Here is a 25,203-nt window from a genome sequence, read left to right as displayed (position 1 = left end):
GGAAATGGGCACCTCAATCTAAACAGTATTTGACAATGGTAAAGAAAACATAACCTCTTACTATGAAAGGAAAATTTGCTGGCAAAAAAACAAAAATTGCCAACATGCCAACAGCACACACAGTGGCCTTTGTTTGCTACTGTGGTCTTGCTACTTCATGCATTAGAATACCTATTGCAAAAGTCACCATCTTGCTCTGATTCTAGACATGTCTCCTTTAAAACAGGCAAATAAGTGTGCAAAAAAAATATGCACAATCTTTACAAATCCCTAAGGATAGTATAAGGGTGTCCATGAGTGCTACAGTATGTCTGAGTCTGATATTTCTGATTCGGACAGTGTAATCCTTGAGAAGCCTCATTCCACCATTTCTGAACCATCTTCACATGTGAGGATGAGTAGCAGTACAATTTTGAATGGCGATGATTTAGACCTGGAAATTGAGGATACTACTGTGGAAGTGGAAAAGGATGACTGGATATTTTTGTATCACCTAATGAGAAGATTGATGATGAATGTGTTGGATAAGAAATTATTACCATTGATAAGAAGGTTATTATCATGCCTGGACATGCAGTAGGACCATAGGTGTAGACAGAACTTTGTGGGCCCCTTAGCAACTTTTTAAAGAGGCCTTTGTCCCGATTCTTCTAGCGAGACACCTTTATGTATAATTGTTCACTATAATAGTGCCCTAGTTAATTTTCTGAACCATAATAGTGCCTAAGTCAATGTTATGCTCCATAGTAGTGCCCTAGTTTATTTTATAAACCATTATAGTTCTCTAGTTCATGTTATGTCACACTGTAGGGTTAGGAGTACACACTGTGCAACAAACCCCAAATTCACATTATGACATACAGTATCCCCACTTCTTAAGTCACATAACAATGCCCCCAGTTCAAATAATGCCCCACTATAGTGCCTCCACTTCATATTGTGCCACTTTACAGTGCCCCAGTTCGTACTACAGTATGAACCATCCAATTGTGAAAAATTTATATAACACATGTAAATTTGACAGGGAAGGTAGGTCTCTCTTAGCTCTGGGCTCCATAGCAGCTGCACTCTCTGCTACGCCCATAAGTAGGACCAAAAAAAATCCACCTCTTTCAATGTGGAATCATTTTCCCAAATACTGACAACATTTGTCAAGGGATCTGAACCATTTGTGGAGCCAATGTAAGTAGCGGTAGAGCCATTTAGTATCTAGGCACATCCTCCCTGTCATTTCATTTGCAGTGAGTTCATGCAAGTACCCTTCATTCATTGAAGTCCAGACAATATCAGCCCACACAGGAGTTTGGTTCCTGACGGCCGCTACACTGCACAGCTACATCACCGTACTGACGATCAAGCGCCGGGGCTCCGGTGCCTTTCTGACACAGCCGGTGGATTACCTAAGCGAGTCCGTATTGAAGCTGAGCCAGGAGACGCAACTCCGATAACACCATCTAGAGTGTGGCAACTTCGCACATACGGCCAGGGGAACATATCTGTGGCTCCAACAGTCCCGTGTCTACATCAGGTGAATCGGAGGGAGGCTCAGTCGGAGCTGCCCGTGGGAGGTAAGCACAGCCTTTTGTGGGTGAGAACGCAAGTACACCGTGTCACAGAGTACATCTAGCCATCTGGGTTTCACAGCCTGTGCACGGCTACATTCCATTCCAAACCCGACGGCTTTCTCAGACACCGTTCTCCCCTCCCCCGTGCGGGGGTAAAACGGCTGGCTATAGAAACATTACTCCGGGCTCTCCCTGCCAAAACACCGCCACAGCGAACTTTGTTCAGTGGACACAATTCATCCTTTCACCGTTACATGCACTTGAGTGCCCATCCATAATAATCCTTTACAAGGTAACCTTTTTGCAAACCAATAGATGCTTGCACGGAACAAGGACTGTCTGGGGACCTTTATACAACAAGTTAGTTGTTACCAGCATACAGACCTATATGGTGTATAAAAGAGTATTATTATTACCATCACTGCTCAATACATCATATTGTTTGTGGCCATATTGTTGCAATTATTTCATAATATCTGCTAATTAGTAACATATCAGGACACAGTGATTCTGTACCGTATACATTTTATGATTATTCATTTATAATTATTGCACTCCCGGGAGAATTGCTGTATTTTATATATTTTATAATAAATACATATATTTTGACTGTTGAGCGCAATTTGGTTTTTGTTTGTGTTGGATAAGAAATTATTACCATTGATAAGAAGGTTATTATCATGCCTGGACATGCAGTAGGACCATAGGTGTAGACAGAACTTTGTGGGCCCCTTAGCAACTTTTTAAAGAGGCCTTTGTCCCGATTCTTCTAGCGAGACACCTTTATGTATAATTGTTCACTATAATAGTGCCCTAGTTAATTTTCTGAACCATAATAGTGCCTAAGTCAATGTTATGCTCCATAGTAGTGCCCTAGTTTATTTTATAAACCATTATAGTTCTCTAGTTCATGTTATGTCACACTGTAGGGTTAGGAGTACACACTGTGCAACAAACCCCAAATTCACATTATGACATATAGTATCCCCACTTCTTAAGTCACATAACAATGCCCCCAGTTCAAATAATGCCCCACTATAGTGCCTCCACTTCATATTGTGCCACTTTACAGTGCCCCAGTTCGTACTACAGTATGAACCATCCAATTGTGAAAAATGTATATAACACATGTAAATTTGACAGGGAAGGTAGGTCTCTCTTAGCTCTGGGCTCCATAGCAGCTGCACTCTCTGCTACGCCCATAAGTAGGACCAAAAAAAATCCACCTCTTTCAATGTGGAATCATTTTCCCAAATACTGACAACATTTGTCAAGGGATCTGAACCATTTGTGGAGCCAATGTAAGTAGCGGTAGAGCCATTTAGTATCTAGGCACATCCTCCCTGTCATTTCATTTGCAGTGAGTTCATGCAAGTAATATATATAAAAATGTCAAATGTCCTGTAAAATAATAACAAGCAGTGCATCATCAGTTACCAGCAGCATGGATAGATCCCAGCATATGCAGTCTCCACCGCCAGCACCTTCATCATCAACCTCCTCATTAATGATCAGAGGTAGTCCTCCTGCATCCAATTTTCAAAGGCTAACTGACTCCTTCCCTATTCAAGATTCCCTAGGAGAATCCTTGCATATAGGGCTGCTACTGGGGTTACAGAAGGAGACCAAGAAGAATAGTACAGACAGAGCCACGATCATCTTGGCTTCTCTGCTGCACCTAGGCACACCATGGTTTATTAGCATAAACCCTTCATCTATTGTTCTCAGCTGCAATACAATACAGAGAACAATACATCAGGGGATTAAGTCATTACAGCAGGGGATTAAGTCCGATTGCCCTGGCTCAATTAATCCAATTAAAAGCCAAGATAAAGATGGCTCCATCTGTGGTTTCAAACATTAATTGACTGTGAAACAAGCATTTGCAAGAGGAGCCAAATATGACAGCCACCATCCTGTTGCACAGTGGATCACTGAAGCCAGGATTGCTATGTCAGCATTAGATCTGCATCCAATATATACCATCAATTCATCTGGTTTTAGACAATTAGATGAGGTAATTTGTTCCCGCTATCAAATTCTAATTTGATTACATTTTACCAGAACAGCAATTGCCTTTGCCTGGAAGTTAAACAAAAAGTTATTCATTGCCTACAAAATGCTATTGTACCAACTGTCTATTTAACTACAGATACTGTATGTGGACAAGTGGTAGTGGTCAAACTCAAAATTGTATGACTATAACAGCCCACTGAGTGGGTGTATCACCTTCAGCAATACATAATACTCAATGCTAGCTCATTTACAGGTAGGTTACTTTCTGTATCTCTGACTTCACTAAGTGGCATACCACTCTTAGACAAATCGCAGTACATAATACTCAATGCTAGCTCATTTACAGGTAGGTTACTTGCTGTATCACTGACTTCACTAAGTGGCATACCACTCTTGGACAAATATCAGGGATATGATAGCAAATGGCTGACCCTGCTAAGACTCTCCTCAGGACTTGTTATTTCTGATAATGCAAGTAACATTGTACAATAATTATGAGTGGGTGAATTTCAACACATACCATGTTTTGCACAGACAATAAACTTGGTGGTTCATAGTTTCCTAAATAATGACCATTGCTTGCAGGACATGCTGACTGTGGGCTGAAAAATTTCTGGATATTTTCAGCATTTATCACCCACATGTTGAAGATTGCAGCGGCTGCAAGAATAGTTCCATTTGCCATGCCACCAACTGAAGCAAGAGTTAGGAACCAGGTGAAATTTCTACTTTTATATGATTCAGCAACTGGAGAAACCACAACAAGCCACACAGGTGTACATATTAGGGCATGAGATAGAGAAAAGTGGGCCATGTTTCCTTAATCCAGTACAATGGAGAATACTCTCAGCTTTTCACAAGCTACTGAAACCATTTGAACTTGTAATCAATGAAGTGAGTTCATATATTGCCAACCTGAGTCAGGTAATTCCCGTAATTAAACCACTGGAAAAGCAGCTAGAGAAGCTGAATGAAGAGATGAAACCAAGTGTTCCGCTAAGTTCCTGCCTTTTGGAAAAAGACGCCCTGCTGGCGTTGAAACGCGTTAAGGATACAGGTTATTCTCCCTCATTCCTGTATACCCCTGAGACTATTCTATCACAAAGGATTAGCTGCAGCACGAGCACGGCCACGGCGGCTGTTCATTATTCAGCTTACAGCCAGACACCGGCTATTGGAGTCATTTCATCACGGCAGCTGTGCTTCTCAGCAAGCCCACCTGGAGCTCTGTGTGATAATTCAGTTACCACACCATCACTACCAGTGTGTTTGACTGCAGTCTACAAACACTGCAGACACCCTCTGACTCCATCATCATCTCACCTTTGCATAGGTGAACAACAGAGAGGCTCCTTCTGAGCTGCCCGTGGGAGTCCCGTCGTGCCGCTATTGGTGAGAGCCCGCTGGCATCGGGCTGCACAGGTAACAGCTTAGCCGCCCGGGAAGTACCAGCATCAGCCGCCAGCGTGCAGGGCTGCATTCCATCTTGGCCCGGCGGCTCAGTGCGGACCCTGCTCTCCCGTCCCCATGTAGGGGCATAGCGGCTGACCGAGACGACATCACTCCGGGCTCTCTCTGCTGCCATCATCACAGTGGGTAATTGTGTATCTGCACAGTTTATTTCTATATCACTCGGACATTGTTTATTCATTTAAGATTCCACATCATTTAAAGATCATTGAAACTGTCACGTGCTGCTATAGATGTAAGACTTTTCTTGGGACTTTGTTTTCACGGATTAAGTGAGTTTCATTTTTCTGTATACAGATCTGCAGTTTATTTTTTAGTTCACCATCAATGTTACAAATTCTTTTTTAACCATTTGTAGTTCGCATCAAACAGCATTAGGCATTCTTTGCATAGAAAGTACCTTTTAATTAATTAATTATCAAAGCTCAGGGGTATTCTATTTGAGCAGATCATTATGTCATATTGAATTGTTTTTATCATACTCCCGGGAGAATTGTTGTAAATACTTTTATTACAATAAATATTCATATTTTTTTGATTGTCAAGCGCAACCTGGTTTTTGTTGTTCCGCTAAGTATGTTTGACTTGTAGCTAAAGTTTTTCTTTCTCTTTTCCAGGATATAAGGGTTTGCATCATCTTGACATTAAATAAATACATTTTGGCAACCATGCTAGATCCTAGGTTTTAGCCCTATGCAACATCTTTATTTCCAAATGACACAGATTTTAAGAGGTGTCAAGAGCTCCTTGATAGCAAGTTATCATCCCAAGTGGCATATGACATGACAAAGTCTTCTTCAGCTTCTCCTGCAAATGCTGCTGACTTTTTTCAAGAGACCCAATGTTGATGACCAGTTAACTCAGAGCGCCACAGTGAAACAACATTATGACATCTAGTCAGGCTTAATAGAATTACCCAAAATTATTTATACCTCTACTATGACTCAATCTGATAAAATTAAGCCTCACTAGAATGATGGAGAATTATTTTTAAGACAAATGTACAAATTATCATGCCAAACAGTCCCTTTGAATACTGTGATGAAGAAAAGAGCCCCTTGTACAAACTTGATTTGTTATACATAAGCTGCCCACACTCAAGTGTGTACACGGGAAGAGTATTTAACACAGCTGGGAACCTTGTGAGCGATTGCCGTAGGAGGCTACTTCCATATAAATTGGAAAACTTGCTGTTCATAAAAATGAATTACACATTCTATGCAGAGGCAGAATTAGGGGTCAAGCCACCCAAAGGCACAACATTATTGCCTCCTTTCAATCCCCAAATGTTTATTATGATGTTAGACATTTAGAATGATGTTAGGCATTTGATTTTGGCTTCTAAACACCATTCTAATGGTGATAGTGATGACTTTTTAAGTACCCAAAAGCATGTAGGGCAGTGTGAAAGTAGTAATAATGGATGTCCATGGTTACGGTGTATTGTACACCTACCTGTACAGTGCAAATCATCACCTGACTGAGATAACCTTGGAGGATCAATCAGACCACCATCAGCAGCTTCATGAGTTGAATAGTGCACATATTTATACTTATAGACGTCATACTTATTCTATGAATGTGCAATAGATAGCACCAGGGCACAATATTGGGCAATTTGGCTGGATGATATAATGAATTTTAAATTCATGAGTCTTGTAACTGGCTATCCTGGTTTTTCCCATGATGCCTACATCCTCAGCAATTCATCCCTGTCTGTAAAAATTCTTGTGGGATAAATGCCAGAGGGATGGTTGTTGTGTAAGATACCAGTATGTACTAATAAAGCAGCTAATAGTAATTGTTACTATATTGTTTTAATTTGTTCCCCTTCCTCCAAAAAAGGTTTTTTAGGCTATGGCTGTTGCTCCTGGCTTCTGACTCCATTGTCAAACGCACAAACTCCTGCTGAGCATAAGTATAAAGAGTCACGTAGCCACCCAACCCATGACAGAATGCACCTTTGGTTTATTTAAAAATCATTATTTGGAAGACATATTATTATATCATTTGAGAAATGTGTTCGATATTGTGTTCTGCTGTCATTTATTGCATAATCGTGCATTAAGTAAACCACTCCCCAACAGATTATGCAATAAATAGGGAGCAGGCAGATTAGAGCTATGCTTATTGCTAACTATTTCATCTGTAAGTATTTAAAAAAAATTGTACTCATCAGTTAGGTTTTCATGTATAAAACCCTGAACGGGTGGTTTTGGCAAAACCAATCCAAATGTAAAACACGAATGGAGATCCAGATCCAAACCAAAACACAAACCCCAAAAAGATATCTCTACTTTAAAGTTTATCTCCTGAAACAGTCATTCAATCTAAGGTGAACTTAACTGCTGGGGGGCTATTAACTAACACTGTAGCTTGTCCTGTCTAGGTTTTTGTAATTCTCTCCTTTTGGTAACTTTACAGTATATCAGTATTTCCTTGGCTGTATATCATCAATAATCTTTAGTAACTTTGTATCTTTTCCGATTAATATCAAAATAATGTCACAGTTCAGTGGGATGTCTAACAATAGCCAGCTAAAGGTTATCCTGTACGATGTAAGCTCCGCTCCTTTCATTTAGAAGCTGCATGCCCTTGGATGAGTTGTCTATTTGGAGAAAGTGGCTGCTAATTTAAACTACTGTTATATAGTATTTAGGCTGCTGAAAATGTCTAAGCTGCTCCAGGCTGCAGCATCCAATCTGTAAGGCAATGCAGAAGTACTGTATCTCACCCTATGTGCATGGGTCAGCCAACATCTCTGTACCTATTAATTATAGTTCTCACTGTCCTCTAAGGCTGAGGAGTTAATTATTGCTGCAGCTGTAATGCATGAGTGTGATGCAGGGTTATGCTTGTTGATATTCTACAGTGCTCTTCCTGTGCACTGCTCAGCTGTCCTGTAGAAATTGCTGCTCCTGAGGTTACCTCTGTTTTTCTGTCCCCTGTGGAGGCTGCCGGATAACTTCTCATTGTGGAGGGGAGAGCCTGCTTCTCTGTGGGCTGCTCACTACCCATCTCTAAGGGAGGAGCTGCATCCCCTCTCCATCCTCTCACCCTAGATGTCCGCTCCAACTGCCGCACACTATCAACTGTCACACTGTACCACCTGGCACCGGTCATGTGATGTGCACCTGTCCTCCTGAGCAGCTTCAGAAGCTGCTAGGAATTGTGGGCTGTCTGAAATTACATACAGTATATATGTGCTGTAGCATGAAGAACAATGTCAGCATAATAACTAACACAGTGGGGTTTTACATCATTTGTTGTTATTATAATTCATTTATGCAGCACCACACATTTGCACAACCTTGAGCAGAGAATATTTGTCATTCACATCAATCTCTGTCCCATAAGAATTTACAGTACGAATGACCTAATACACACACACATGCAGCATCAAATTAAAATACCAGTATGTTTTTTGTGAGAGAAAAATAGAGTACACAGAGAAAACTCACTCAAACACAGGAAGAACATACAAACTTCACTCATATAGTTAGGGATAGAACTCACCTTAGCCCTGTGATACACCGTATATTTCCTGAGTGAATTTATTTCATAAACACATTGTACTGTATGAGCTGGGGCCACCACTATAGAAGCAGCACATGGGATTAAAGATTAAAATGTGAAGTATACTCTACCTTCTGAAAATTTTAGTTAGTACCACCTGGTACAATGGAAAGATGTTGTGGTCAATGAAAAAACGTGAAAAAAACGTAGCCCTCTTTGTGCTACCAGATCAGGATGTGATTTATGTGGATTATAGGTGTGAATGAAAAAGTGTTATTGTTTGTGATTTAAAGTAATTAGAAGGCATAATCTGGGAAAGGTGCAACTGGTCATCCACCCTCTTTTCTTCATTGGCCAACTCTGCTCATTGGGTCATTCCGGGTGGATGACTGATTTCTTTAAGTGTCTCCCAGAGGCATAACACTGAAGGGGTTCACTACGATATGCCGGCGGTCGGGCTCCCGGCAACCAGCATACCGGCGCCGGGAGCCCGACCGCCGGCTTACCAACAGTGTGGCGAGCGCAAATGAGCCCCTTGCGGGCTCGCTGTGCTCGCCACGCTACGGGCACGGTGGCGCGCTATGTGCGCCACACTATTTTATTCTCCCTCCAGGGGGGTCGTGGATCCCCACGAGTGAGAATAAGTGTCGGTATGCCGGCTGTCGGGCTCCCGGCGCCGGTATGCTGGTCGCCGGGAGCCCGACCGCCGGCATACTGAAGACCACCCCACTGAAGTGCCCAGGTAATACCCCTACTTTACAGTTACGGTGACAGGCAGTACATAATATAAAGCAGTCATAAAGTGGACAGTAGAACGTTGTCTGGTAAGTAAAATGCAGTCACTAGAGCTTCATCACCTTAGCACTAAGTTGAAGGCAAATATATTATACATCATCCATATGATTGATATTATTGATATGGCATTAAGTTTAAGAAGCATTCTATTATAATACTTATCTTATTTTGGTATAAAACATTGCAGGATAAAATATAATTACATTTTCTTCTTACAGACACCTGAAGATAAGATGGATATGAACTCCAGTCGCTGTCCCTTTCTCACACAGGACTCTGGGGATGTATTGTCATGCAGCAATATCTCACACTATACAGTGACTTTTCTTTCCTGTCTCTACACCATGAACACTATGCTGGGACTGACACTCAACATATTGGTTCTGTGGGCAATATGGCCAGAAGTCAAGAGGTCCCATGGGCTACCCACGTACGTTATCAGTCTCCTTTGTGCTGCACTTTTGGAATGCCTGACATTACCATTTGGAGTGGCCTACCTTTCAGACAGCTTGGAAGTGGGTTCCTTGGGCTGCCATGTTCTTAGTCTCATGCCCAAAATTGCCCAAAGGACGGCAACAACGTTTGTGATGTGGATTTTTGTTTTGAGATACGTAGCAGTGACTCACCCATTAAAGTATGCAACATTTTGTTCTGGCAGGGTATGTGCATCAGTCAGTATTTCTCTGTGGTTGACAGTAACAGCCATTTCAGTCACTGAACAAGCACTTGCCATTGACAATTCTAATATATGTTTTCCAGGTTACAGAATTATACTAGAATGGGCTTTGATTGATTTGATCTTGTCAGTACTATTTAGCCACGTACCTTTGATCCATCTTTGTACTTGTGGATACCTTATCTCCTGTACCTTGAAGAACTCTCCATCTGTTCCCAGGAAACAACATAAAAGGATCAGCAGGCTACTTTTTCTAGCTGTGGTTATGTTTGGGATTCTATTTTGCCCAATGCATATAGTTCTAGAATATCAAAGTATTCTCGTCTTACTTGGCCAATCCATATGGCAGGCAAAACAAACATTCATTTTTCATTATCATCTAATGTTTGCTCTTAATAGTCTTAGTGTGGTGATTGTCCCTTTTTTCTATGTCTTCAGTTCTAGTGCAATTAAGAAGAGACTTAAGGGACTTTTCAAGCATAGATAAAAAGCCTAGATAATTACCAAAGACTCATATTCTGATAAGGACATAAGGGACACATACCCTGGTTTTGGCGCCCCGTGACTGTCAGATTGGATTATTGGGGGTCATTCCGACCCGATTGCTCGCAGCAGTTTCTCGCAGTGCAGCGATTGGGTCGGAAATGAGCATGCACCGGTGTCACAGTGCGCCGGCGCATACCAGCCGTCGTTGCCTAGCGATCGCCTCTGAGGCAGAGGCGGTCGCTGGGTGGGAGGGGGCTGGACAGCGGCGTTAAGCCGCTGTTTAGGGGGTGCGGTCCGGACAATGCAGGCGTGGCCGGACTGTTGGGGGTGCAGGCCGTGGCTGCTGCTGCCGCTGCAGGCTGGGGAGTGACGAGTAGCTCCCGGCCAGCATGCTAAAGCTGCGCTGGTCGGGAGCTACTCTTGAAGTGCAAAGGCATCGCCGCTGTGCAATGCCTTTGCACTTCTGTGGGGAAGGGGGGGGGGGGGGCACTGACATGCGGGGCGGACTAGCCCTGTGCTGGACGTCCTCCCGCATGTCAGTGTGAATGATCGTAGCTGTACTAAATTTTGCAAAGCTACGATCAACTCGGAATGACCCCCATTGCCACAGTTGCGTCTTGGCTATCAGAAAGTTGAGTAACAGTGTGGAAAGCAGTTTATGGAGAAGAGCAGCCATGATGGTCTAACTGCATTCAGAGAGTAACTCCTCTGTGTTTCTGCTGTGCAGTGAGAACCTCCTTATGCATGTGCTAACTAACAGCTAGATGGAGAGCTGAAAAAACAGCTTACTGTAAGGTACTGTATGTACAGAACATGTACAAACTAAGGTATATTAGAACTCCTTTCTAATGTTAATTGTTACGTCCTGGAAATACCTATACAAGGCAGTTAGAGCCTAATATCTACAATAATGAAGCTGTACTGTAACTGAAATACATTAGAACTAGGTTCGGTCAGACAAGTTACATATCATTAATGCATTTCCTACCACTCACCACGGCATGAGTCATTGTGGTGTGTGAGCAGATGAAGAGAGAAATGACAGCCATGTTGTGTTTCCTGTGGCCCCACTTCCTTTCTGCAGGCACGCACACTATCTGCATTTCTCTTCTGCTAAATTGCTCAATTTAAGATGAATTATTTTCATATTGCATTTAGGGAAATATGATTCCAGAATAAATGTGAAGAGAAAATCAATACTTAATATTTCTGCAGACAACATGACACAGGTTCTGTTTGAAAAATTACAGTTAGGAGCTGGTTGGCTGGTAGTTTATCACTTCCCATTTTATCACTCTCCAAGCGATGATGCATCTAGCTCAAAATCACTTAGGCCCTCATTCCGAGTTGTTCGCTCGGTAAAAATCTTCGCATCGCAGCGATTTTCCGCTTAATGCGCATGCGCAATGTTCGCACTGCGACTGCGCCAAGTAAATTTGCTATGCACTTAGTAATTTTACTCACGGCTTTTTCATCGTTCTGGCGATCGTAATGTGATTGACAGGAAATGGGTGTTACTGGGCGGAAACAGGCCGTTTTATGGGCGTGTGGGAAAAAACGCTACAGTTTCCGGAAAAAACGCAGGAGTGGCCGGAGAAACGGAGGAGTGTCTGGGCGAACGCTGGGTGTGTTTGTGACGTCAAACTAGGAACGACAAGCAGTGAAATGATCGCAGATGCCGAGTAAGTCTGAAGCTACTCAGAAACTGCTATGAGGTGTGTAATCGCAATATTGCGAATACATCGTTCGCAATTTTAAGATGCTAAGATTCACTCCCAGTAGGCGGCGGCTTAGCATGAGCAAATCTGCTAAAATCCGCTTGCGAGCGAACAACTCGGAATGAGGGCCTTAACTAGCAAAGTCCTTTACTGAAAATAAGCCTAAAGGGGGGTACACAGCTAGAGATGTGCGCTGAGCGATCTATCACAGACCGCTCAGCACACATCTCTCCCCCAGCTCAGCAGTCAGCGTGATGTGTGCTGAGCAAGGGGGGGCGCTCACTTCACCCAGCGCTGAAGTGAGCGACCTGCTAGATTGAGCCTGCATGCAGGCTCAATCTAGCACCGGCGATAGCGATGCGCGGGGCATACACACGAGAGATCCGTGCTTAATTTCTAAGCAGTCTAGTCAGGTTGCTTAGATTTTAAGCACGGATCTCTCCGTGTGTACCCCCCTTAATTCTGTTACTGTTATGGATGTAGATAGTGAGTTTTATCACACAACGCATTTGCAGATGCAAAGTTACAGATAGAACTTGCAGTGGAATTAGGTGGAACTTGGGAGGAAGTCTTTCTATGAACTGGGCACTTGGGGTGGGATCTAGATGGGGACAATGCGAGTGCACAGGAGCTGTTGTTTCTTGTGGGCATGTCATGGGCGTTTCATGGGCATGTAGCTTGAGTTCCATGCTACAGTATTTAGGGAAAAGTAGCCTGTGTCACAAAGATTTGCTGCACCTAATATGTGGCTGGTGCACATGCCAGTACTAATGAAGATGACAGCTGCTGTGTCTTGAAGCCACACCGATCCTCGCATTAGCCCTTTGGCAACTCATTTTAGTATTGGGTAGTAAATCAGGCTTCCTTGGCTTCTCGCAAAACCAGCCACTTAGAATCAATGCCAAAATGTGACATTTACTTAATAACTTTCTAGTGGCACTTGTATCAAATAAGGTATACTGGGATCAGCAATGATTAGTATGCCCCCTGGTATCCATCTTCCAAGTAAATACTTACTGTGTTCACTGTGCCCAACCTGTTTCCTGTTGCAATACCACTTGGTGAGTCTTTAGACGCCACAATTGATCATACCGCTAAAATTTTCACCAGCCCTATGACAGGTGCAGATACTGTATTCCATCTGAGTATGGCCTCCAATGTGAGCCATTAAGCGTCTGTGTATGCAGCCACTTCAGGGTCACACCCACGGCACTCCCATAACAAGCCAGTGTAATACATGAACCATATGAAGGTTTAGGGTTTTTCACACTTGTGCAATAGCAAATAAATTCACTCAACTTCATGAGCTAAGGTTGGGGATTGCTATTCTTGTCCAGGATCACGGCCAGTTCTCCTGGACCAGTGATATTGTTATGCTACCCTACAGCATATGTTAAGCCTGGAAATAATCCTATAACCAAAGGGAGACACTCACTCTACAAAGATCTTAATAGACAGTACCTCACCTATAGAGATATGCCAACTCTCTCCCAAAATTGCACACAAAAAAGAATAGTAAAATAATACTAGATATTCATCAAATTAAACACAAAGTAAGTCCAATAATACAATTAATAAATTACTCCTGGGAGTGGGGCAACATATATATATATATATATATATATATATAAATCTAGCAAAATTGGTACATGGAAAATGCATAGAGATCCCTTTAAAAACAAAGTACAAAGTCCAAATGTAAAGTGTGCACCTGCAAGGTTTGTGCAGATATAAAAGTACTGTATATTTATTGCCAATCCAATAACTCCAAAGAGTCCAACGTTAATGTAGCCAAAACAAGGTGCACAGTCAGAGCTGGATTTTATGACCTCATGGGCGCCTAGGCAAGATATCGGTTTGGTGCCCACCTCCCTCAAACAATCCATACAACTATATTTTCATTCCTGATTGTGAGTGGCATTGCAAGAGTGCCTTGGCGCATGCGCAATGTGATCGTGGCACATGAGACCCAGACCTACAGTAGTCTGATTTTGCTGGTGACTCACCAGGAACAATTGCACACACTCACACAGACTTTTTGCTTATTTGTATAAAGAATTTGTACTGAATGTGCCAACACCTGTATACAATTCAGTGAAATAAATATTACATTTCCACTGCTAGATTTGTAAAATGTGTGGTCCTGTACTGCCTGTTATTGAAAGTAGAGCCAGCGTGTGCATGACTGAGGCCTTACCAGTAATGTCAGGTTTCAAGAGTTGACTATGGAGGTCATTCAGATCTGATCACTACTGTGCATCTTCCCACAGCGGGTGATCAGGTCCTAACTGCGCAGTGATTGACAGGAAGAGGCTGTTTGTGGGTGGCAACTGACCGTTTACAGGGAGTGTCCGGAAAAACGCAGGCGTGCTGAAGCATTTTTAGGGGGGCGTCGGCCCCGATCAGCTGATTCTATTGCACTGTAGGAGGAAGCCCTGGGCTGTGCACAGACTGCAAAAAGTGAATTTTAGCAGCTCGGCATACACATAGGAACGCACACTTGCACGGCGAATATACACTTCCCCTGAGGCGGTGACTATCTGAATGCAGCCCAGCGATGAGATCTGAATCACCCCCTATTTGAGGTTTTATTACATTATTGTTAAATCATCTGTGGGGCGTAGCCATGGGCAGTAAAGATTGGATAAAACTACTGCTATCGACTGGAGATTCTGTTCATGTTGAAATAGGGAGCAGAATTTACAAAGAAAATAAGGTAATCAATACATATTAGATGCTGAGAGTGAAGATAACATACTGGCTGCTTTTGTATAGCAGAGCAAAGTGCATTTTCAGCACCAATATAGCCAGAATTATCTTATGTACTCTGATCTTGTATTTTGAACTTTCATGTTGACTCCATGGTTTCCCCCTGATCTCTATCACCCCCGTTTTCTATCATAAATCAGTCCGTGGCAATATAAAACACTGGGGACATATGAAATAAAGTTGCATTTGTGTGTGTAATTATTTTCTTGCATGATATTTACATAGAAATATATGAATGCCCTTCCATAATAGAATCTACTACTCTCCTCCATGTAGCGAATGACCACCCCAGAATCTCCCCTTTCACATGAGACCAGAAGTTGCATAATTGACTCAATCCTGTGGGGGCAGAAAAGGAATTTTGTGCCCCAGGGTTTTTGCATACCCTACTGTATTTGCTACCTGGTGGAGGAGGTGGTTGACCAATTACATTGAGGGGTTTATTTCAAATTGGACAACCCCTAATAATGCAGAAACCTATGTTTTGCATTACAGTTAGAAAATAAATAAAAACTAGCATGATGGCGAAACAGTTTCGTTTTTTTGGACATGTTTATTTGTTCGATATATGGTATAAATATAAGTGGCTGCAATTCTGATGTTCAAGTAAATTGGTGATGTGTTTGGGTCTGTGCATGCGTCTAAGGGGTCTGTGCATGCGCGGCACCCACAATGCGCATGTGCGTCATTGCCCAGCGACAGCCGTTGCCGGGCAATGACCAAAAGAGAGAAGAAAGCGATCGCTAGCGCGATTGCAATAGGATTGACAGCGGGGAGGCATTCCGGGGCGGATAATTACCGTTTTGCGGGTGTGGAGATCTGAATGCAGGCATGTCTAGGCGTTTGGAGGGCGGATGTCTGACGTCAATCCCGGGACCTTCATCGCTGTATCCGTCGCACAGGGTAAATAAGTCCCTGGTCTTGTTTTGCAGGAAACTTTTTTAGCATAGCAGGGCTGCACAAGCTATTGCAGCCCTGCTATGCTAAAATACACTCCCCCATAGGCAGCGTCTAGTTGACCACACGAGCAGCAAAAAGTTGCTTCATGCGATCAACTCAGAATGAGGGCCAAAGTACCTACATAGCTCTTGGACTCTGGGATGTATTGGACATTCCTGGGCGGTCACTGGGAAATGACTTTGCAGATGCACAAATATATTCCAACTTATGGGCATGTATGGAAGTGTCACAGGCGGGTGGTCTTCAGTATGCCGACTGACGGGATCCCGGCGCACAGTATACCGGCGCCGGGATCCCGACAGCCGGCATACCGACAATTATTCTCCCTCGTGGGGGTCCACGACCCCCCTGGAGGGAGAATAAAATAGTGTGGCACGCGTAGCGTGGCGAGCGCAGCGAGCCCACAAGGGGCTCATTTGCGCTCGCCACACTGTCGGTAAGCTGGCGGTCGGGCTCCCGGCGCCGGTATGCTGGTCGCCGGGAGCCCGACCGCCAGCATATCGTAGTGAACCCTCACAGGCATGTGGCAGGAGAGGTTGTGGACTCAGATGCTTAACAGCATACATTGGAGGCCATACTCTGATGGAGATTCTGCAACTCCTTCCTGGTAGCAGCTCTATAGCAGGATGTGAAAGAAGTAGATGAATTGGGAGCTGGGGACTGTGGAAGGGATGCCTATGTTGCAGCTGCATTGATTACAGAACGAGTAATGAGGTAGGATAAAAATGTGGGATAATTTACATCTATGAGAGAAACCATAGAGATGCACAGGTAACCAATTCATAAACACGTTATTTAGATTTGCCCCTACCAAATGGTGTATTGGTTGTTCTTTGGATTATAATATTATTACTAGTTATTGTGCAGGTTTTCTCTCTCTCTCTTCCTCTACATTCCTATCTCTTTTCCTCTATTCCTCCCATCTCCCCATATTCTCCCATCACCCCCTATTCTTCCACCTTTCCTCACACCTCTCCCTATTCTTCCCTGTATTCCTCCCATCTTCCACTTTTTACTCCCATTTTCCTCTATTCCTACAGTCTCCTCTATTCTTCCCCGTATTGCTCCAGGTATGGGTCATTAGGTCGACCACACTTAGGTCGACAGTCATTAGGTCGACCACTGTTGGTCGACATGCATTAGGTCGACATGGTCACTAGGTTGACATAGTCATTAGATTGACATGAACAAGGTCGACATGGAATAAGGTCGACAAGTTTTTTGTTTTTGTTTTTACTTTTTTTGGTGTTGTTTTCTTTGGAAAATGACGGAGAACCCCAATTAGTGCACCGTGTCCCCTCGCATGGCTCGCTTCGCTCGCCATGCTTCGGGCAAGGTTACTATTCCTAATCGTAGTCCATGTGGATGGCAGGGCTGGCTGCAGGCATGTTCCAATACAGCGGGCGCGCAGAGCGCCACCCTTAGTGGACGCCACACGCTGGTGCTGCCATATTGGAGCCAGGTCCTGCAGGCTGCAGCAGCACAGTCAGCAGCGTCCATCCCGGCTCGCCTCCTAGCAGTGTCAGTGTCTGTGTGTGACAACAAGGGAGGGGAAGTGCTGTGGGAGGGCCTCTGGACAAAGCTAATCTACTCAGTTCACACTGTGCTGTGCCGGCATCTGATGTCAGATGCCGGAGCTGCACAGCGCGCACAGAGTAGTTTAGCTTTAGTCCTATAGTGGGCATCAGGTGCCGCTGCTGTGACCTCCCGGCTGCAAGTCTGTGATCAGGCTAAAAAATGTCAGTTCTGCGCATGCATATGCGGTGCAATGCACACGCATGACGTACGGGCACAACGAACGATGAAGTTTTGCACAGGGTCTAGCGATGCATTTCAGTCGCACTGCTTGCCGCAGAGTGATTGACATGAAGTGAGCTTTTCTTGGTGGCAACTGGCATGTTTTCAGGGAGTGTGCGGAAAAACGCAGGCGTGCCATGAAAAATGCAGGCGTGGCTGGCCAAACGCTGGGCGGGTGTGTGACGTCAAATCCGGAACTGAATAGTCTGAAGTTATCGCAAGTGCTGAGTAGGTTTTGAGCTACTCTGAAACTACACAAAATGTTTTTGCAGGCGCTCTGCGATACAACCTGCTAAGCTACAATACACTCCCAGTGGGCGGCGGCATAGCGTTTGCACGGCTGCTATAACTAGCTAGCGAGCGATCAACTCGGAATGACCCCCAAAGTGACCGTAGCAGAATGCACAGGGGAAAGTGACAACTTTGACGGCAGTGAGTTGACAGGAGTAGGTGACAGTAATGACAGCAGCAGAGATTAAAATGTAGAAAAAGGGACAGCACTGATAACAGAATAGAGCAGAAAGGGGAGAGAGTGACAGCACTGATAGCAGAAGAGAGCAGAAAGGGGAGAAAGTAACAGCAGCAGATAGTGGACAGGGGAGCGTTACCGCACTGATAATAGTGATCCTGTATCCAGAGTGCACAGACACCTGCAAACTTTGTGATCAGCGGAGTCAGAATGGAGTGTAGCAACATTAGCACTAGCACAGCAGAATTCCAGGCAGCCAGGGAATTGTAAGTGAATAAAGTCACCATAGTGGAATACAGAAACTTACTATACAGCTGGCTGTATATTGTCATCTTACACTTTACTGTTATCTACCTTTATTTTAGCCAAATATAGGACATTTGCTGTATAATTCAATGTATTATGATACTTTTGAAATCTGAAATCCATAATGCTGTGATGTGTATCTGGCACTGCTGCGAGGCATATCATGTGTATCTGGCACTGCTGCGAGGCATATCATGTGTATCTGGCACTGCTGGGGGACATATCATGTGTATCTGGCACTGCTGGGGGCATATCATGTGTATCTGGCACTGCTGGGGGACATATCATGTGTATCTGGCACTGCTGGGGGCATATCATGTGTATCTGGCACTGCTGGGGGGCATATCATGTGTATCTGGCACTGCTGGGGGACATATCATGTGTATCTGGCACTGCTGGACTGGGGTCATTATGTGTATATGTTTTGTGTAAGGCTGCTAATTGTGTGTGTGTGTGTGTGTGTGTGTGTGTGTGTGTAGAGGGGGGGTGAAAATATATTAATTTATAGTTTGATAATACGAAGTTGCAAGGCCATGCCCACTTTTCCAGGAGCGCGCGCATGGGGGGGGGGGGGGGGGGGGGGGCACTTCGAAATTTTCTCGCTCAGGGTGCTAGTAGACCTGGAGCCAGCCCTGTCCCAGAAAGTAGTGAGATACTACTACCTGAGCGGGGTCAGGCATTAAATAGTGCCACCTCAGCAAGCCTGTGGAATGATGGCAGAACCACATGATCATTCTGTGTTTTTGGGTGGAGCTTAATGATCACCTACTGAATGTGAATCAGGAAAATATTAGGTGTAAAATCTGTAATGACCCATCTCACCTCCAGATACCCTGAACACAATGTAGTAAAAGTAGGCAAGTACGATTCGAAGATGTACAATGGGAAAATAATGTGACAAATTAAATTCAATGCATATGAATCATTTAGATCAGTGGTTCCCAAATTTGTTTGAATCACGGCACCCTAGAGTAACGGCACCCCTAGGCCAAATGTTTCTTATTCAGAAATTTAGAGAGAAAAAAAAATGAAATTAAGTAAATTATGCTTCTATGTCATCCTTAGGTTCAATTACGTGGTGAGGGATAGGATTTTCTTCTGTTTATAACCACACAACAAGAAGGGCGCCCGTAGCCCTATAACCTATGAGAACTTCCTAATGCTGCACAATTCAGAAAGAAAGAGGGGAGTTGCTAACCCCTAAAAACAGAAACAAATGCAAACAACCAATCTGTGCGCAAAACAGTGGCGGAACTGTGGGAGGCAGTGGAGTCAGACCTCAAGGGGGCTCCTGTCCTCCATTGCCTCCCACTGCCCGACAGTCCATCGCCGCTGCGCCGAATGTGGATGGAGGAGCGGTGTCAGTGTCGTGAGTGACACGGCTGCAGCAGCTGCCTCCTCGTATCCACAGATACGTGCTGGCAGCTGGCTGCAGCTAGGGGGAGCTCCAGCACACAGCTGCTTCCAGCACTTCAAATAGAGCTGGCCGGATGAAGATCTCTCTTCCCCCGTCCTGCTGCTAGCCGCAGGTAGGCACTGGCACCACCTGCCTCATGCTGCTGGACTGTGTATGTGTGGTGTGTGTGGTGTATGTGTGTGTATGGGGGGTGATTACTGGGGATATCTTTAATAAATATTGGCAGCACTGACTGTGTTTATGTGTGTTGATGTTTTTAAGGGAGGTGTGTGTGTCTGTTTTTTAACGAAAGTTGTGTGTTTAAGTGAAAGAGATGTGTGTGTGTGTGTGTAATTGTGTGTGCAATTTGTGTGTGTAATTGTGTGTGTAATTTGTGTGTGTAATTAAATGAGGCGTGGTGTGTGTGTGTGTAATTGTGTGTGTAGTTGAAAGAGGCATGTGTGTGTCTGTTTAAGTGAAAGAGGCATGTGTGTGTGTGTAATTGTGGGTGTGTAACTGTGTGTAATTGAAAGAGGTGTGTGTTTGTACGTAATTGAAATAGGCATGTGTGTAAGTGAAAGGCATGTGTGTGTGTGTGTGTGTGTGCGCGCGTGTGCATACGCGCACGCAGGGGGGGTTTCCGAAGACCCAGAAACCCCCCCTGCCCACCGATATATCAGTGAAGCTGACCTATATTAGCTTTTTCTTTTTTAATTGAGCAGCTCCGGCAGCTGTGTCTGCTTGAATACAGCGCACATCTCCTCTCAGGCGACAGACGGAGCAGTGTACAGCAGTGGAGAGGGAGAGCTCCAGGCGGCAATAGACTCGCGGCTGTGCCCGGAAAGAAATGCGCTGCTGTGAGAACTGAGGCAGCGGGTGCCGCACCAGGTCAAGAGAGGACCCGGCGGCAAGTGTAGTTTGGGCGAGACCCTGCCAGCTGAAGGTGCCGGGAGCGGGAACCGGAGTGGCAGTCAAACAACCTCCACACCACAGAGGGAGAAGGCGAGAGACGGAGCCGCATCCCAGCACGAGCCCAGAGCGCTGCTCAGACAGCAACGGTCGACTGATACCAATACCCTCCAGTGAACAGCTATCTACTTCAGCGGCACGGGAGGTCAGGTGCCGCTTAGCTGGACGGGACACTTTCCAATCATCTACGCTCCCTGGCTGGGACGGTATATAAGCGGTTCTAACTGCAGGGTGACTTTCCTTTCAATATCTAAGCTCTGGAATTGTGTCACAGACACTCCACATACCAATTAACGCATTCTTTGGATGAATTCCAGTGAGCTAATATACATCTCATTTAAATACAGGCTGGCCAGCCAGAGTGGACTTTATATAAAAGTACTGAGTCGGTGCACTGAAGTGAGACTACGATCTGAGAATACATTCTGTATTGTTACAATATTATCAGTTTGGGATAGGTACATCTTTGAAAGATTGTGATACTTCTTTTTGTTTTAATTTATGAGATCTAGATGGTCTCTTAATGTAATAGTGAGATTTAGTATACTATTATATTTATGTGGTCACTCCTAAAGATTTTATTATCTTTAATTCTTCCAATATTGGATTATTAATTTAATAAATTATATGTTAATTGTGATCCTTTTGCGCACAGATTGGTTCTTTGCATTTGTTTTCTTCTGTTTGTCCACATATTTTATCATTGAAACCGTAAGCACTAGTTTTGCCTATTACATTGACAACAAATAATTTTAATTGGTCCTGGACCACCAATTCAAGGAACCCCTATACGTGTCCCATGGCACCTCAGGGTGCCACGGTACACAGTTTGAGAACCAATGATTTAGATACTTGGGTATACTCATAAAATCACTGCAATCCATTTTCCGATATGTTTCTTTTATAATCAGAGGTGGAATCCAAAAGAACTGACAGAGCTCTTTCTTTCACACATGTGTGCCTGTTGCTGCACACATGTAATTTGCTGAAGAAAAATACTGTAAACATATACAAAATATTGGTCATAGCACTGCTAATTAGTGGGTTTAATTGAGGGTTGCCGCCAATATTGAAATGTACACTTACAAAGTGTTTATAGATAAAATAGCATTAACCTATAAATTGGAATTGTGAAACAGTTCCTACTTATCCTGCTAAAAAACTGTGGGTTCACTTTTTAGTTTAGCAATATTTCCTGTCAGGCAAAGCAACATGTGGGATTTAACCTTTCTTGCCCAGGCCCAATGTCACCAGTGCTTATAACAGTGCCCTAACTAGGTGTGTGCCAGCAGTGCCTGGCACACAGCGCATGTGCACTGTGAGCGCAGGACCGCCGGCACAACCCGCAGGGCCGCTACTATCTAAGGCAGCTCCAAAACTTCTGCCGCTAGCTGAGCGTTTCCTGTAGCGCACATCATGTAGTTATCTACATAGTAACATAGTATCTAAGGTTGAAAAAAGACAATTGTCCATCGAGTTCAACCTATTTGTGGTCTCCTATGCAAGATTATTTTGTATCAAATTTTGACTGAAGTTGATGACTGCCGTTACGTTTTATCCCTCTTTTTTATAATAACCATAGTGTGTGACCCTGGATATCCTTATCCATTAGGAATTTATCTAACCCATTCTTAAAGGTGTTGACTGAGTCGGCCATTACAACTCCCTCAGGCAGGGAATTCCAAACACGTATCGTCCTTACCGTAAAAAAGCCTTTACGCCATATTGTGCGGAATCTCCTCTCCTCTAACCTGAGCGACTGTCCACGAGTTCTCTGTGTTGATCTAACCAAAAACAGGTCCTGTGCAAGATCTGTATATTGGCCCTCATTCCGAGTTGTTCGCTCGGTATTTTTCATCGCATCGCAGTGAAAATCCGCTTAGTACGCATGCGCAATGTTCGCACTGCGACTGCGCCAAGTAACTTTACTATGAAGAAAGTATTTTTACTCACGGCTTTTTCTTCGCTCCGGCGATCGTAATGTGATTGACAGGAAATGGGTGTTACTGGGCGGATACACAGCGTTTCAGGGGCGTGTGGCTGAAAACGCTACCGTTTCCGGAAAAAACGCAGGAGTGGCCGGGGAAACGGTGGGAGTGCCTGGGCGAACGCTGGGTGTGTTTGTGACGACAACCAGGAACGACAAGCACTGAAATGATCGCACAGGCAGAGTAAGTCTGGAGCTACTCTGAAACTGCTAACTCGTTTGTAATCGCAATATTGCGCGTACGTCGGTCGCAATTTTAAGAAGCTAAGATTCACTCCCAGTAGGCGGCGGCTTAGCGTGTGTAACTCTGCTACATTCGCCTTGCGAGCGAACAACTCGGAATGAGGGCCATTGTCTCCTTATATATTTGTAGATGTTGATCATATCCCCTCTTAGTCTCCGCTTTTCCAATGTAAACATGCCTAGTCTTTCAAGCCTTTCCTTGTATTCGATCGTCTCCATGCCCTTAATTAGTTTGGTCGCCCTCCTCTGTACCTTTTCAAGCTCCAGGATATCCTTTTTGTAGTACGGTGCCCAGAATTGTACACAGTATTCAAGGTGTGGCCTCACTAGTGATTTATATAACGGGAGTATAATACTCTCGTCCCTAGCATCAATACCCCGTTTTATGCACGCTAATATCTTATTAGCCTTCTTTGCTGCAGTCCTACTTTGACACCGGGCAGCGCTGCAGCTTCCCGTCTGCACGCTCTGGCTCCCCCACCTCCCTGCACTGAGAGAATGTGCTTCCCGTGCCCCCCAATCATGGCACCTCCAGGAGGGAAACAGAAGCTGGCAACTATAATACCCCCGCTTCCAGAGTGTCTGTAGGCTCTGCTCCCTCCCTGGTCCCCCTCTCTGGCTGTAGCTCTTGTTAGTGTGAGTGGGCAGCCAAAGCTAGGCCCACTCACTACCTCATGTCCCGCTGAGCGCTTCCCGTGGCGCACATCATGTAGTTATCTACATGACACTGGGCAGCGCAGAGCCTGCAGCTGCACGTCCGCAGGCTCTGGCTCTGTCACCTCCCTGCACGGAGAGAGTGTGCTTCCCATGTCCACCCCCCACAGCGCCTCAAGTAGGGGAACAGAAGCCAGCAGAGCGCAGTGCAGGGCAGGAAGAGGACAGAGAAAACATATGCTGGCTTGTTGCAGGTGAATATATCTCTCCCCCCCTGTCTCTCCCCTCCCTCCCACCCATAATGTGTAAAAAGGGGGGAATGTTTGTCATAATCTATAAAAAAGGGGGACTGCCTGTCATAATCTATAAAAAAAAAAGGGGGGACTGCCTACCATAATGTGCACAAAATGGGGTCTGCCTGCCATAATGCGTAAAAAGGGTGACTGCATGCCATAATGTGTAAAAAAAAGGGGGACTCTGTTGCTGTAATGTGTAAAACGGAGACTCTGCCTGTTTAATGTGTAAAAAAGAGGGACTCTGCCTGCCTAATGTGTAAAAAGGGTGATTCTGCCTGCCGTAATGTGTAAAAATGGGGACTCTGCCTACTGTAATGTATAAAAGGGAGGTCTGTGGCCACGCCTCTTCCCCGGAAGTCACGCCCCTATATATTTTACGCGCAGGTACGGCACACACTGGCTCTGATATGTATATGGGGAGGGGCTCCATTGCTGTTTCTTGCACACAGCACTAAAATGTCTAGTTACCGCACTGGTTTATAATGTATTACTGTATATGTTGTATTCAAAATTATATTTTCAATATTGTTTTTGCATAATTACATGCAGTACTCCATAACTACCACCAGATGTCATATCAAAGCTATTGATTACTGTTCATGCTTCAGGAGCCTTTATGCAATTATTTAGAACATTTTGTAACAGCTAAATAAATATAAATATAGAACAAGATAATAATTAGACCTGTCATAACATCACATTAATGCGGGACACCTATGATTTACACAGGTTCTGTGGCTGGCTAAATCATAGGTGTCTCAGATTAAAGGAAATAGCCTATCTATCTATCTATCTATCTATCTATCTATCTATCTATCTATCTATCTATCTATCTATCGTATCTATCTCTTAATAAATTAACCATTAAACACTTATTTGCAAGATTCATGCATGTGCTATCTTTGTAAGATATTATTATTTGCTTTGCTGAGAAAGTCAGTTCAATGGACAAATTGTTACCTTAATGTAACTCATACAGTTCCCAGATGTTTCTATCTCTAAATACCTTATAAAACTCACAAACCTCACAGCTAATTATGATGTGCTTCTTATATTCAGTTGACTTATTCCAACCTAAAGAGCCAGAGTCAGAGATGGACGCAGCTGCATCTACA

The 25,203-nt window shown here is 44.1% G+C and overlaps 1 protein-coding gene across 1 annotated transcript in view; it reads left to right on the top strand.

Annotated features, from left to right (window-relative positions):
* The window catches only part of LOC134970883 (ovarian cancer G-protein coupled receptor 1-like), an 89,129-nt gene extending 78,604 nt beyond the window's left edge, over positions 1 to 10,525 (top strand). The window contains exon 3 of the mRNA XM_063946492.1: positions 9,581 to 10,525. Coding sequence (XP_063802562.1) covers positions 9,581 to 10,525 — 945 coding nt within the window. The remainder of the gene's footprint in view (positions 1 to 9,580) is intronic.
* Positions 10,526 to 25,203: the final 14,678 nt, after the last annotated feature.

Source organism: Pseudophryne corroboree, chromosome 1 (assembly GCF_028390025.1).
Source record: "Pseudophryne corroboree isolate aPseCor3 chromosome 1, aPseCor3.hap2, whole genome shotgun sequence".
Lineage (NCBI taxonomy): Eukaryota > Metazoa > Chordata > Amphibia > Anura > Myobatrachidae > Pseudophryne > Pseudophryne corroboree.
Note: the sequence above shows the minus strand (reverse complement) of the source record. Positions and strands in the feature narration are given on the sequence as shown.